The sequence below is a fragment of the Zingiber officinale genome, chromosome 2B, assembly GCF_018446385.1.
Source record: "Zingiber officinale cultivar Zhangliang chromosome 2B, Zo_v1.1, whole genome shotgun sequence".
Classification (NCBI taxonomy): Eukaryota; Viridiplantae; Streptophyta; class Magnoliopsida; order Zingiberales; family Zingiberaceae; genus Zingiber; species Zingiber officinale.
Genome location: NC_055989.1, coordinates 838,268 through 853,049, shown reverse-complemented (window position 1 = coordinate 853,049; position 14,782 = coordinate 838,268). Strand labels below are relative to the sequence as shown.

Genomic DNA, 14,782 nt, shown 5'->3' with positions numbered 1-14,782 from the left:
TTTTCTAGTGTCACCCTTATAAACCAAGAATTAATTATTTGGGTAAGATTCATCAGACCCATACAATAGTGACACTAGAGAATCCCAGCAACAAACTACTGTAACGGGTTTCCCTATAAAAAAAAAATATAATATTATACTTGTCTTAGTAAAAAAACTAAGAAAAGTATTTTTTTTAACGTCGTCGGCCTAAAATATTTATAAAAGTTTTTTTTATCATATTGTTGTCAATTCTAAGATATAGGACTAAAGAGAACTATATTTTTTTATATAAAACAACCAGAGAAAATTAATGATGAGAAAAATTCATAATAATACGCTGTAGCTGAGTCTCAAACTCTAGATCACTGATTGTTTCGCTTGTGGAATTACTAATAAACTTTGAAATTATTTTTAGTATAAATAGAAAAAAGGACTTATTTTTAGTATAAATAGAAAAAAGGACATTAACGTAAATGTATTTTAGACTTCACCAAAGTTAGTTAGTAAAGGCGGGAGATTTTTAATAAAATAGTAAGATTTCACTATTTTATAAAATAATTTACTAAAAAACAAGAGAGAGAATACTTAAATAAGTTTTTTTTATTATAAGATAAATGAAACCTAAACATTAAGGCTACGTTTGGTTGGGCGTAATGTAATTGAGCTTGTAATGTAATAAAATTTGTAATGTAATGTAATGTAATCTTGATTACATTACTACGTTTGGTAATGAAATGTATGTAATCTTTGATCATAAAGGTGATTACATTCTTTTGTTTGATGTCCATTATTTTTATAAGGAATGTAATTCGTATTATTATAAAATGACAAAAATATCCTACGACTTCTATCGGCGGGCGCTACATCTCTGTCGGAGCTTGCGGTGGCCGTTGCCGCCAGTTGCCGGCCATCGCGCGGGCGTCGCCGGCCGTCGGTCGTCACCGGTCGCCGACCGCCGCCGGTTCTCGGCCGATTGCCAGTCGCCGGTCGGTCGCCGGCCTGCCGCTGGGGGGCGGTGGCAGTGGCGACGGGCAAGGTTGGGCGGCGACAGACTAGGGGTATATTTGACATTCATATTTTTGTTAGAAGGTGGCCTCGTAATGTAATCGGATTACAATGTGTTTGTTTTGTAAACCAGATTACAAAACTTCATTACATTTTGTAATCCAGATTACATTACATTACAAGTTAAAAATGAAACCAAACAAAATAATCAGCCTTGTAATGTAATCTGGATTATATTACAAGGCAGATTATACTACCAAAGGCAGCCTAAAGCGCACAAAGTTTTAAAATCTTAATTTTTTGCGAAGTAAACGTGGCCATGGTAATTAAAATTAATACGAGGAATAAAGGAGGTCCAGAGTCATGTCAAAGCTAAGAAAGTCGATTGATATGATAGTTCAAGTTAATGAGAAGTCAATACTCAAGATTAATACGGTCATCTGTTCTAACTAATCGAATGACTGATCCGATTAGACCCCAAGTCCCTCAAGATCAATGAAACTGGGAATTGTGTTAATGTCATTCAGACCGGGTCATAAGTCTCTTCCAAGTGACTTGGCCGATCGGACACACTATGTTACACTGAAGACTGATCAATCTTCAGACATATTGGACCATGACACCAAACTCTTTGGCCTAGTGAGAGGTCAAGCAAAGGCCAAGTTCTTAAGAGTGATAACATTACTCAATCTAGCCCGATCTGCAAACAAAAGTCGATCGAGCTATAAAGAAAATTCTGTTGACTTGCTAACAAAGCATATTAATGGTTTATCAATCCAATAATTTAATATTTCCTTTTAATTAATATTTTAAAAAACAGTTATCAGTAAAATAAAGGAATATTATTTATGTTATTTTTACGAAGAAAGCTTCTATATGCAAATCAGAAAGAGTGGACCCCTTTCTAAAAAAGTGTTAGAATATTAGAAGAGTTAACACTATATAACGGGATCTAGGCTTTAAATTCAAAACTGTTTTTTTTTTAAAAAAAAAAAAAAACAGATACAGATGTATATGTAATATGCGTTGATAACCCTGTTATTCTGTCTTTTTTTCACAGCATGCTGGATTTTGTTTTTTTTGTTTGTTTTCTTTTTTTGTCACCATTGCCCTCAATCAGCTTAAAAAACATACTATCAAAAGTCACACGTTGTAGGCAAATCAGATACAGCTTCCATATATGGAGAGAGATTTATAAAAAAAATTTAGAGGATAATTCATCCATAATTATGATTGGATTGTAGTCATCATCATATCACAATTGATTATGATCCTTTTCTAAGTTTATTGTCCTCCTCAAATTATAATTTGAATTGGACATGCTGGAGGCCGTTCCTCATTCGACGACTAATAACTTGGTCACTTGTCCATCTCCAGCGGTCTCCGACCTTCTGTCCAAATTCAAACTATAACATGAGAAAAATAATGAACTCAGAAAGAAATTACAATCAATTATAATCGGATCATGACTACAATCCAATCATAATAATCATAATTACGAGTGGTTCATTTTCTACTCTATTTTTATATCTGGATCAGGAGATCTGATCTGCCGTAGAGATCATTTTGCTTTGTCCTGATTCAACACTTGGTTTATACAGTACATCTATTATTCGATTATCGGCTCGAATCGGCCTAACTAGCTAAAAAATGTATTCGAGACGCAGAGAGAGGGGAAAAAAAAACATCCATGGCAAAAACATGGAAATTAAGAACACAGAGTTGGTCTACTTGAAGTAAATGGTGGGCTTGTCGGAGGTAGGATCCCACGAACCGGCCTCCCTCACGTACTCCAAGTACCTCAGGAACTCCGGCCTCGCCGTCTCCTTCTTTGATGGTGCCTGCAGGATCCTCATCACCGGATGCGCCTTCACGTCCCTAGTAGTCTTCGACCTCTTCAGCGTCGTCGGAAAAGACGTCGTTGGAGTCGTCGTCGTCGTTGCCACCGTCGTCTCGGCGTTTTCCGCCAAGTCGAAGGAGTGCTGCCGGGAGGAGAGGCGGCGGTAGCCTCGCCGGCTCCAGCGGAACTCCGAAGCATTCGACATGGCCTTAGTTAGTATTGAATTGAAGAAGGAAGGCGCTGATGATTAACTGAGTGGTTGTGATGCTTTTAAAATGATCTGGAGTGGGTGAGGAAGGTCAAGTATGGTTGATGAGTTGGATTGGTTGGTGTGCTGGAATCTTGTAATTGACGAACGTCGTCAAAGGAGAGGTTGGTGAGTCGACCAAACATGCTTAATTTATTATTTAGTTAAGAACGTTTCAGTGTGGACATTTGACTTAGTTTGTCGCTGGATTTATGGATAATCGATCCTTGTTTTTTTTTAATATAATGAATCAGATAAAAGACAGAAGAAGAAGACAAAGGCTTCTTTAAATTAAAAAAAAAAAATTATTATCTAAATAGGTAAAAAGTAATAAAAGAGAGCAGGCATCCCCAGTTCGGCCTCTACATCATGACATTTGATATGCCAAGACCCAAAAAAAGAAACCCAAAAAAATCAATTATTTTAGAAAACTTCCCTTAAAGACAAAAAAACTTAAACGTTAAAGTATTCAAAGTTCTAAAATCCATGATCCCTACGTAATTTTCTATCAAGTAAACATGCCCATGGTGGTTACAATTAACCGAGGGATTAATTCAGTTTAATTAAAGCAAAGGGTACGTTTAATGATGAACAAAGGAAACTCCTCCTATCATCAAGATTGAACAAGGCCGGTTTTAAACTTAATACTGCATTTTAGGTATTACAAAAAAGCTGTGAGATACATTCCAACGCAAATGCACTGCATCTGTGCACAAAAAATGCAAGCTTTCAGAAGCCTTGTCGGAAATCTGTTCAATATGAATGCATGTCAAATAAGATTTGATGATCTGAAGCCACTAGCAGCTAAGTATCAGATGTGTCTGTTGACCTACAAACCCAGAAACACGTTTCTGTTAAGTTTTGTTGGTTTACAAACCCAAACTATATCACTTTTCCTGTCATTGTTTGATACTGAAAAGGAACAACAAGAGTTAGTTTAACAAACCTTGCGTGTGGCACTGCGCACATTTGGTCTTAAAGATCTTCTCCCCGGCCTTGAGATCGCCAGGCGGAGCTTCCCCAAACAACGCCATCGATCGATCTAGGGTGACGCTCCCCTTTCGTTTGCCCCTTTTATTTTCAAAAAACTTAGCCTAGCAATTTCACTTAAGCTCCAACAAATTGCAATCATAATGAGAAAAATGCGGGTGGCATAAGGCTCATTAAAGAAACCAAGCTTGAGAAAAACCCTTTGCCGAATCTATCTGTGAACGCAAGCGACAACTTGGTAGATGCATGGTAGAACCAAAATATGGAGCAAGATCACAAGAGAAATGGTCAATGTGCCAAATGCATCGACACTGAAACCGGTCAGGAGCATCACATGGAACACCAATTCCTCACATACTCTCTCCTGGCATCAATACTGAGAGCCCAACAAAACAACAAAAAGATGCTCCCACAAAGAACCAGGGCTAATACTGCCAGCAGTCTTCAAGATGGCCAAAACTGGTCTAAGGTCTATTATAAAAAAACTTGAGTCCTAGAAACTTCAGGAGGTCAATATAACTTGAACACATGAGAATGTCTTTGTCCAGGGTCACATCACCTATGATGGTTTAAGCTTCTAGGTAAGTAGAATGTCAAGTAAGTTAACATAATTAAGTATATCAATGAAAAAAAATGCATGTCGAGTCTTCTAGAAAAAGTCACAAAGTAAATACAACTGAAATAAGCAAGAATTTAGATAGCACATAAGAACATTTGCAATTAGTTGGACATACAGACAACTAAGAGGCACAGTCATTCAATCCATTACATAAATATCCAAGGACATGGCACCTAGAAAAGTTTTAAATCCTCAAGGTCATGGCACTTAGGAAAGTTTATGTTCTTTAGGTAAGTAGAACATCAGATAAGTAAACATCATTAAGAATATGAATGAAAAAAAAAACAAAATTCTAGTTTAAGCTTTTAGATTAAATTTCAGGAGCATTTAAGTAGAATATTTAATCAATAAACGCCATTAAGAATATGAATAAAAATACACTATAGTTTAGTTGTTAGATTTAAGTTTCAGAAGCATTTTGTGAGCATCGCATGCCTTATAAATTTAAAGGAAAGAATTTATAAGATTGTGGTAATGTCCTGCATACTTACAGAATAAAGTGTTGATTTACTAAAGAAGAACACATAAAGTAAATATGAATTAACCAAAGATGTGTGAGATTGCTAAATAGAGAATTAAAAACAACAGAAATATTTTATTCAAGAATAGATAGACAGCTCCATAAGATGAAAAAATGTGATAAAATATAAACATGTTCAAAAGAGGCCGACAAGTACTACAACAAGACGAATTAAAACATTTAGAGTGAAGAGTTGAGTGAAGCTAAAAGAAAAGTTTAGTTAAGGTAATAAAATGCATTTAATTAGTAGAATATTTCTAATATAGTATTGGATAGAGCTCAATGTAGAATACAATCTAAGTACTAAATAGTTGGTATAGTTATGTCTTTGCATCCCTTTCAAGATTATATACGTAATGCATTAATGATAAAAAAAACATCAAAGACTAAGGAATAGCTAGATAGTATGTGGCTTCCACTGTTTGTAATACTAGGTTGTGGATATACAGCAATTTGGAAAACTAACCTTATAGAGATGCTTATACTAGCAAAGCGTCCAGGAAGCTCACTAGAGAAGAATAATTAAAAAAAAAAACAGCAATAACTCTATCACAATGTTAAACAGTGATAAGAAATAGCAATATATTGACTGAAAAATTAGGTAGTATCTGCATACATAATTTGACAAAAGGGAAGTGTTGAATTTCTCTCTATTTATGGCAAGCGTTAACTAATAATTAATTTTGAGTTTTTAATTAAAATCAGACTATAAAAAGTTGCCCCAAAGTCTTAACCCATACAGTGTGATTAGATCAGGATAAATCACTCATCGTGATGCAAAGGATTAAAACCAAGCTAACACATGGTGGTTTGATAGTGGTATAATTGTTATTGTTGCTAAGACCTTATAAGAGCATCCACAATAGGAAATATTTGGAAAGGGTATTTCTCTATATATCCTCAAATTCCAAATCTCCACCATTAGAAAGGGGGGTGGACCCCAATATTAGAAATCACAGGGAAAAAAGTTTTTCCCGGTGATTTCAATTTTTTTTGTTTAAAAATAAATAAAATGAGTTGTGCAACTCACGACTGCAGCACAGCACGCATGGGTGGGCCGGCAGGAGCCCACCCATGCTGTAGCTTTCTCTTTCTTTTTTTTTTTGGTGGATTCGACTACATTCATTGGCAAGCTCAAGCAAACAAGTTGGCTTTGTAAAAAAAACCACGAAATCAACATCACAGTAACTAAAGTCAAATCTGAACAAATATCACAAGACTAATCACAGTAACTTAGGGAAAGGAACTTTTTCAGCATAATCGATTCTTTTAAAATTCAATGAAGTAGTTAAATATACAAGCTACAAAAAACAATCTTTTTCAATCAATGGGAACTGCTCAACTAACAATTAGATCAAAGGATTACATGTGCAAATGAAAACAAGATGTCTTAAAATCCTGGTTTAACCGGGTTCTGCAAGTTCCCAATAGCACAGAATTTAATTGCTATTGCAAGAGGGTGCATAAACTACCCTGAAAACAAAAGGGGAAAAAACTGTGCAAGTAAAATTTAGAGTTTAGGATTTAAACTTTACGGTGCAAAAACTGATGTTGGCTATGGTATAAGCGATCTTCTTAAACCTTAATCTGCCCACCATGAAATAAGACCCAAGCCATCTCCATAGATCTCACCCTGAAAGATAAGCACACTAGATAAATTAAAAATTGAAAGGAACCAAAATAGAAAAAATAAAAAAAAGGTTTGTCAACTCTTATGACAACCTCTATCTCCGTGATAATATTTCTATGACATTGTCAACATAAAATCTTTAAATATTTTTGGTTGCCGGGCGTAGCACAAAGGGTAGGCGCATGACATCTTTGGCGTAATGGCCAAGGGCCGATCCCCCGGGGGTGATGACCGGCATTTTCGACCCCACCATGCGCTCAATGTCTGCGTACTTGCATAAACCTCCCTCTATATCTGTGGGACTGGCTTTAAGGGGGTCATTAAGGTAGCGGATCTACCTTTTTTTAAATATTTCTAGTTCTTGAAGTCGAAGATGAAAACAAAAAAAAAATAGAAAAACACTATCAAAATATTGGAGCTATTTTAATTATACTATAAACAGTGACTCAATGATGTACACCAAGTTGGTTGATCTTTTGATAGAGCAAGGCATACTGGTATTCTCCATACTTTAATCATGTCGAAAGGATTCAACTTTTCAATTTTCACATTATCCAATTTTTAGTGGGTAATATTTGCAAAGAAAGATGATGTTTAATTTCACGTTGCTCAAAGACAAGTATCATGTGACAAACAATAACTTTTCTACTCATGTCCCGTTCCTATTCAATATAATATCATTATTTTACTATTTTAGCCAAGTAGGCCTATGAGAAAATAAATACAAATTTAAGAATATATTTTGAAAATAAACAAATAGCAATAAAGTGATTCGTACTAAAAAAACAATTTTGCCAAAAGTAATTATTCCATACAACGATGGTTCAAAATAATATATTAAAAACTAGAAGATATGCTCAAGTTAACATAATGAAAATTGAAAATGTCGTATATTGTGTAATATCATCTCTTAACTTTCATTTACATCTGAGAAGTTACAATCAAAATGAGGTGCCACGGATCAATGTACAAAAGAAGTTAATGAATGAATATAAACTACAAAATATTTGAGGATTATACCATCACGGGCATAGAAAGCATATAAACAATATATCCGGGCGTATTTGAGGAAGTGTGGCTTACTATAATTTGCATAGGAGCGAAAGGTTGTGCATTGGCATCTTGCTCCAGAGGGCTGGAAGGATAGTTAATTTTTGTCACTCGGACGTTCACCTGCAAGATGATTGAGAAGGCTCCTCATGTATTCCTTTGAAAGCAAAAGTTTAAGAACTTGAAAGATCAAAACAAAAGATATACCTCCTCATCTAAATCCATAGCTAAGTCTCCAAATTCATGCTTCCACACCCATATGCCATCTTCTCCCCTGTCTCCGCCAAAGAAAAAAAATCCCCTTAAAACAGAAAAAGTTCATCATACAAACCCACATTTTATCATTGAAGACCAAAATGTCCATTGTACTAACAGTTTTTTTATCAATCAAAATATCAAGATAGAAAAAAACTTGAGATAGTGATTGAAAAGACATAAAAAAATGTAAACAAAAAATAAATATAGAATACTGTTAAATGATATTTAAAATCCTTACACTTCGCTTTCTTTTGGCAATAGATGCACAGGAACATGTATGTCATTGAAAAATCCAAGAGTTACTGCAACAACAAAAAATCATATAAGGCATCATACAAAAGTTTGCCAGCAATAATGTCACAAAATGCATACATAAGTTTTTCTATTTTCATATGCAACCAGGTAAAAAATAATCCTATTTATAAAATATAAAACTTTCCATCTGTGTGTAATCTTTGCATCTGAGCCTTTGCTTTGATATTTTCCTGTCGGCTGACTTCTCTAATATTAAATTATTATGTAGATATCCATTTCAAAAAGCAACCGTTCCATATTATTAGATTAACTAAAAAAGATAACAAAGTAGGATAGTTGGATCATAGGCTGGATCCAGGCAGTTCCATTCACTTCTGACCTATAGTCTACATGCAAACATGGTGTGAGTGGCAACATGAGTTATTGGTTGTGGGTTAACAATCAAGTCTTTTTTCTACAACAATCAAGTCTCGACTTTATGGATCCTCCTATGGACTTTATCCCCTACTATATCATCATCTATATTTAAATAAATTTTATCCTATTTTATCATTCCCAACTAAATTTTTGTTTGTCTTTCTCTTCTTAATTTAATATATGTATTTGTCATAATTTCACATTGTCTAACTGGAGCATTTATTAGTTGTCTAAATGCATGTTCATATTATTTTAAAGGCGTCTCTTAGAATTTTCCCTCAATAGGCACAACGTTGACTTTATCTCTAATGTTCTGATTTCTTATCTTGTACATCCTTGTATGTATACACATACACCTTAACATTCACATTTTTATAACTTTTATCTTCTACTCATGTGCTTAAATCATAGCCCAACATTCAATGCAATATAATACAGCAAATATAACTGTCATTTTATAGAACTTTCATTTAAGTTTTAAAAATACTTTACAATCATTAACAATTGTCTTACTACATCTAACACTTTATTTTTACTCTAATAAGCATAAAATCTTCCACTTCCAATGTTTCCCGCCAAAAATCGAGCTTAGCATTTACTCTTTCATGTCTCATCTATCAAAACAATATATGCAAACAACCTTCGTCATGTTAATGTGTTTTGGATATGTCTCGTGAATTAATCGATGATTAGTGAAAAAAGATATAGACTTAGAGCTAATCCATAATGTAATCCTATTTTTGTAACAAACACTTCAATTAATCCGTCTAGGTCTTCACTCTTATAATCAAGCCTTTTTTTTTCTAAAAATAACAAAATTGAGAAAAGGGAAATTCATAGTTCTGGCTTTGTTTGAGATAGTTGTGAATAGATATGTTTCGCAATGTAACAAATGTAACAGGATTCCTCTAAAGTAACAGAGATAGGTCTATAAACATTACAAAAAAGAAAAACAAATAAATATTCTCCATGTCATATATCACAGTTAGGTTGTTATAATGTCAAAGATCAATATAGAAGAATAAAGATATATTATTATGCATCATCCAATAGAGAAATTAGGTTGTGCAACATACAATGCAAACCAGTAGCATCGGATGCTTTAAGCTTTGCGCAAATAACCTCCCCAACAAATGGTCGAAAGATAAGTAACCTAAACACAACCTATTAGAAAAAGAAATAACTATTAACTCAATGAATTGAGAATTATCAATATCTCAATACCAAGCATCAAACCAAAGACAAATACTAAAGTTGTAGACGATGAACAAAATAAAGTTAATGCAAAGGTTTAAAAAGTGCATGCACATGATATGCGTTTAACCAATTGTCCATGACATATTTGGTACAAGGACAAATATGTGGTTTATATTAAAACAATACTAAAACAATTTATATTGATAAAAATTGCTTAATATATAGAACCAAGTATATTTATAAACCTATTCAATCCATAATTCCAGGTAAGAAGATGCATGAGACCTTACAACACATAACATATTGATAATTTATACAATTCAACAATGTAGGACAAATCATAAACATAAGTAATATCATAAAATTGATACCTAAAGTGTAAAACACTCGAAACTATGAGGGGAAGTTTCAACCATTCTCAGCCATGTTATTGCAACCCTTAGTGATCCATCCAATTTCTTGACAAACCTCTAATCGAGCAAGATTGATTCAATCTAGATCCATAATCTGAAAATACAATTTATTGATTCCACAAACTGTGGCCTAAATGCTTGCACCGGTTTGACAATAGATATGTTTTATATCAATGAGCAAAAATTAAAAAAAAAATGGTGTAGGAACTGAAAAGTAAGACAATGTGAAAACCTTATATGTGGAGGAACCTTCTCCAGGGTAGATAAAACCGCCTTCTAAAGACTGAATGTCATAGACAGAGATACAGAGACCCAAATTTGTGATAACCTGGCATGTGGCAACCTGACCATTAAATTGATGTGTGCCGGAATCAATAATACTATTAGGTATAGATGAACTGCACCTTGTCTAAGTACAGCCTCTCAAGTTCATCCTTGATTGCATCAACAAGAGGACGGTTAAGCAAGTGAGGAGGCAAACGCAAGTTATGCTCGATTAGGCTGAGGCAAAACATTCTCCCTACAAAATGAGAAGCATACAAAGAAAAATTAAAGTCATTGACATTTGCAAACCACCTCAAAACAAAGTGCTTAAACATATTTGTAACTAACCAAAGTGCTAAGCTTTTTTGCTACCTCGCGCCTGAGCACCTGGACGAACGGGGCTTCTCCGAACCAAGAGGATGACCGTGGGAACTTGAAGGGTAAGGCCCGAATGACGGTTGCGGGACGGGAAGTATTGTTGTCGCCGGCGAAATACTTGGTGATCTTGCTCTAGATAACGGGGCTTGTCGCGGCAACGTCTTGCGGCGGATGCTCGCAGCGAGGGAATAGGGAACGAGTGGTGCGACGCGTGGAGACGGCGGCTCTGGCGATCTGCTCGCGGTGGAGGGGCGGAAACCTTTTGTTCTTCGTGGGCGACGAACAAAATCGTGCGAGCAGAAAGGGGGCGCGCGAGCAGAGAGGGCGTCGTTCCCTTCTCTCGCCGATCTGGGGAGGGAATACAGAGGGCGGCGGAGCGTCAGCGGCGTCGGGCGGAGGAAGGTGCGGCGTCGGGCGGAGGACGGAGAATGGGTTGCGGCGGTGGTGGGAGAAAAGCTACGGAGGAGAAATAAAAGAGAAGAAAAAAAAAACTTAAAAAAATTAAGGTTTCTTTTTTTAAGAGAGGAGAAATAAAACTATTTAGGTTTTTTTTAAAGAGAGGAGAAATAAAACCTAAAACGTATTTAGGGTTTTAATTCCTTTTGGAAGGAAAAAAAAAATAATCAGCCTGGTAACGTCGAGCTTGTGACCTGAGTAACCTCGGACATTGGCTCGAGGCATTTCCTCTACCCTTTCTTATCCTGATAAAGCAAGGTCACCTTGCGTCTTGAATCGATAACCATCCTTCGACTAACCTAGCCTCCTCCATCCCTCGGGACCAACAAGGGGTAGTACAAGAATATTCACCTGTTGTCCATCGATTACGCCTTTCGGCCTGATCTTAGGCCCTGACTCACCCTCCGTGGACGAACCTTGCGGAGGAACCCGCTTGGGGTGATCTGATCTGAAGTTTTCCACTGGCCACAAAAGTAAATCGGGAAATTTTCCACCGACCAGGGTAAATCGGGAAGCGCTCGCAATTTCCCACCGGGCAGGGTAAATCGGGAATCGCAAGTCCAAGAGCCCAACATCCTTTAGTTGCGTGCTCCATTTGGAGAAAAATTCTTGTAAATTCGTCATAGCTGGAGCTCGAATCACGGGTACCATGGTAACAACCTAGATATCCTATCGCTGCACTATAGCTTTTGGAATGAACCAAAATCGTAGCTCTAGTAGCATGTTCAAATAACTAGACGAGAGAAAAAATAATAAAGTAAATTTCTAATGTTCCTGCCAACTCATCCCAGCGCCAACATGGAAGAGATAATAAATTGACAAAGTAATAATGATACAGAGAGACAATCAATTGACAAAGTAATAAAAGGAAACTAATAAATTAATTTATTTTAATAATTACTAATCCTAATATTAATTTAGTTTGTTGAATAATTATCTTTTATGCAATAATCTGCCTTCTAATCCACCACGAGCGTAACCTGACGACAACGGAAGGATGAGAAGAGGCTTCTAGCGACATGGTCATCCTCTCCCAGCTCTCGCGGCGGTGGCTAATTCTAGCGACGCAGTCATCCTCTCCAAGCGCTCGCGGCGGTAATTAGGCTACGATTAGAGTAAGTAGAGATAAAAGTTTCGGGTTCGTACCGGGTTTGGTTCCAGATATAGCCCAATTTCAAGTCGATTAGACGAACAAAAATATTTGTTAACTTTTTATTATTATTCAGTAAATCAATTCAATGATTAAGGAAAATTAATACGTTATGGAAACTTAAAATGTGCACTGTTGTTGGATCATCATCCTGGGGTAAAATATAATCATATATATTCCATAAGAGTTTTCTATCAGCTACTAGATTAAAAAAATTCAAATCATATTAAATCTATTATACATAGTATTATCTTATATTTTATAAATGATTATTTTCATCAAAACATCACATGATAATAATTTTACTGGTAGACTAAATTGTATATGTTTAGTTTTTAGAGCATAATTTTATTGGAGATATATATTTTTTTCAAAATTTTAATGGATTTTCACCTGTCGATTAGCTGAGCAATGGATACGCCAAATAATAGATTAAATAAAAGAAAGTAAATTAGGAATGGGAATGATAAATGAGATCTTCTAAATATGTAAAATATGGATGAGTCTTTCTTCATCATTAGTGGAGAATGTTGACTTCATATGTAAAATAAGTGGGGTCATCCCTCTCCACCAATAATAGAGAATGACCCATCCTCTAGCCTATATTTTACGGATAAGAGGATCTGTGCTCGGTAAATGGGGAACAGGATCTCCTGAATCATTTTTTTGCGATCCAAAGGATAAACCACTCATATTTACGGTCGGATCGTGGTCGCAATTCGACCTTAATTGGTTGCGATCCCTTTCTGGATTCACAGTCCCCATTAAGTTATAATTTGGTTCAGAGCGGACGGTCGGAGGTCGTCCGGAGGACACCCTTAGGCCACCGGTGGTTGATAAGTGATCAGGTTGTTGGGCGCCGAACGAGGGTGTCCTCCGGACGACCTCCGACCATCCGCTCTGAACCAAACTATAATTTGATGGGGACGGTGAACCCAAGAAGGAATCGCAACCAATTATGGTCAGATCATGATATCCGATCGTAAATATGAGTGGTCCATCTCCTAGACTATAAAAAAGTGGTGCAGAAGATATGCTCTTAATAAATGATAGCAAAAAGCGAATACGCTCACCTCCAACGTCCCTGCTAATCTATCTCAGGGTCAATACGAAGGAGATAAAATCTGCTCTCGACAAATGATCCACGTGAGAGAGGATATGATCACATAATTTTACCAAAATTTGACCTTTACTTACCTACTCAATTAATTCTATTATTAAAATTAATTTGTCACATATTTATACGCTCCACATGAAGATCGATCCTCTCCACAGAAATTTCCACCTACATATTCCACTTATTGACACAATTTAGGTAACACATGTAATGACAAAAAAAAATTATTATTAACGTGGGAGGAGAAAACTAAAAACAAATAGTAGAAGAACACTCCTTTTATCTAAAATATCAAAAGGACACTATTGTTAATTTTACATCAAAGAGGTGTCCCTATTTCAAATTTACCACCCCTTCTTTCTCGAATTTGCACAAGCATCCTATTGGATCACTGGGTCATTATGTAGGCTATTATTTATGCTTTTAGATTTATTTTAAGGGTCGATAAAAAAAATTTTATGAAACTAAAACAGTCATTTCATGATAAGTTGGATCGTAAGATTTAGATTCTTGGATTATTTGTTAAAACTTACGTGTGTAAGGTTACGATCACCTTATTTAAAAAACAACGTGGTCAGATTTGTAATTTTTTTTTAATCGATGTCAACTATCCAATTTATATCAATTAATTTTAGATATATCGGTTCGGCTCGATAAAAAAATTTTCTTGATCATCAGGATAAATCAGAAAATGATCGTAATAGACAGACTATCAACCTAGCAATATTCTTAATTAGATCAATCATCCAATAAAACAATTCATCCATTAATCCATCAAAATTATCATAAAAAATTGAACAAGGCGGGTTTTTAAAATTTAATTGGCGTAAATTCAACACTTTGTTTATTTCAAAAAAAAAAAAATATCAAAAACATCTACTGTGGTGCTATATGGGTTGATAACCCTCCTTATTTAATTTTTTTTTACCTCCTGCTGTTTTTTTGGGGGGGAGGGGGGAGGGGGGAGGGGGGAGGGGGGTCTCTAATGATCCCT

General features: G+C 35.6%; 2 protein-coding genes across 5 annotated transcripts; both read right to left on the bottom strand.

Moving 5' to 3' along the window:
• Nucleotides 1-2,714: 2,714 nt before the first annotated feature.
• LOC122048058 lies at nt 2,715-3,032 on the bottom strand. The gene has a single exon (XM_042609665.1). It carries the CDS (start codon nt 3,030-3,032, stop codon nt 2,715-2,717), a length of 318 nt encoding a protein of 105 aa, XP_042465599.1.
• A 578-nt stretch (nt 3,033-3,610) lies between these two features.
• Nucleotides 3,611-11,562, bottom strand: LOC122044950 (DNA-directed RNA polymerase III subunit RPC8-like). Of its 4 annotated transcripts, none has more exons than XR_006129871.1 (10): nt 11,036-11,562; nt 10,828-10,943; nt 10,656-10,751; nt 9,890-9,977; nt 8,380-8,443; nt 8,091-8,157; nt 7,917-8,006; nt 6,739-6,836; nt 4,021-4,145; nt 3,611-3,903 (listed from the first exon to the last, which is right to left on the bottom strand). XR_006129871.1 is itself a non-coding variant. In XM_042604978.1 (8 exons), exons 2-8 carry the CDS (start codon nt 10,936-10,938, stop codon nt 6,786-6,788), a joined length of 567 nt encoding a protein of 188 aa, XP_042460912.1. In that variant the 5' UTR covers nt 10,939-10,943; nt 11,036-11,562; the 3' UTR covers nt 6,579-6,785. The 4 variants fall into 4 exon arrangements, 2 of the variants coding, with proteins under 2 accessions (XP_042460912.1, XP_042460913.1); XR_006129870.1 differs by having other exon boundaries at nt 3,613-3,903; nt 4,021-4,623; XM_042604978.1 differs by lacking the exons at nt 3,611-3,903; nt 4,021-4,145 and having other exon boundaries at nt 6,579-6,836.
• Nucleotides 11,563-14,782: the final 3,220 nt, after the last annotated feature.

Bases quoted from the DNA above. Each gene is read 5' to 3' on its own strand.
- LOC122044950 (XM_042604978.1), bottom strand. From the start codon at position 10,938: ATGTTTTGCCTCAGCCTAATCGAGCATAACTTGCGTTTGCCTCCTCAC. The intron at 10,752-10,827 runs GTGCAGTTCATC...GCCACATGCCAG, and splicing joins AGAGGCTGTACTTAGACAAG to GTTATCACAAATTTGGGTCT. The intron at 6,837-7,916 runs GTAAGCCACACT...CTTATCTTTCAG, and splicing joins TCGCTCCTATGCAAATTATA to GGTGAGATCTATGGAGATGG.
- LOC122048058 (XM_042609665.1), bottom strand. From the start codon at position 3,032: ATGTCGAATGCTTCGGAGTTCCGCTGGAGCCGGCGAGGCTACCGCCGC.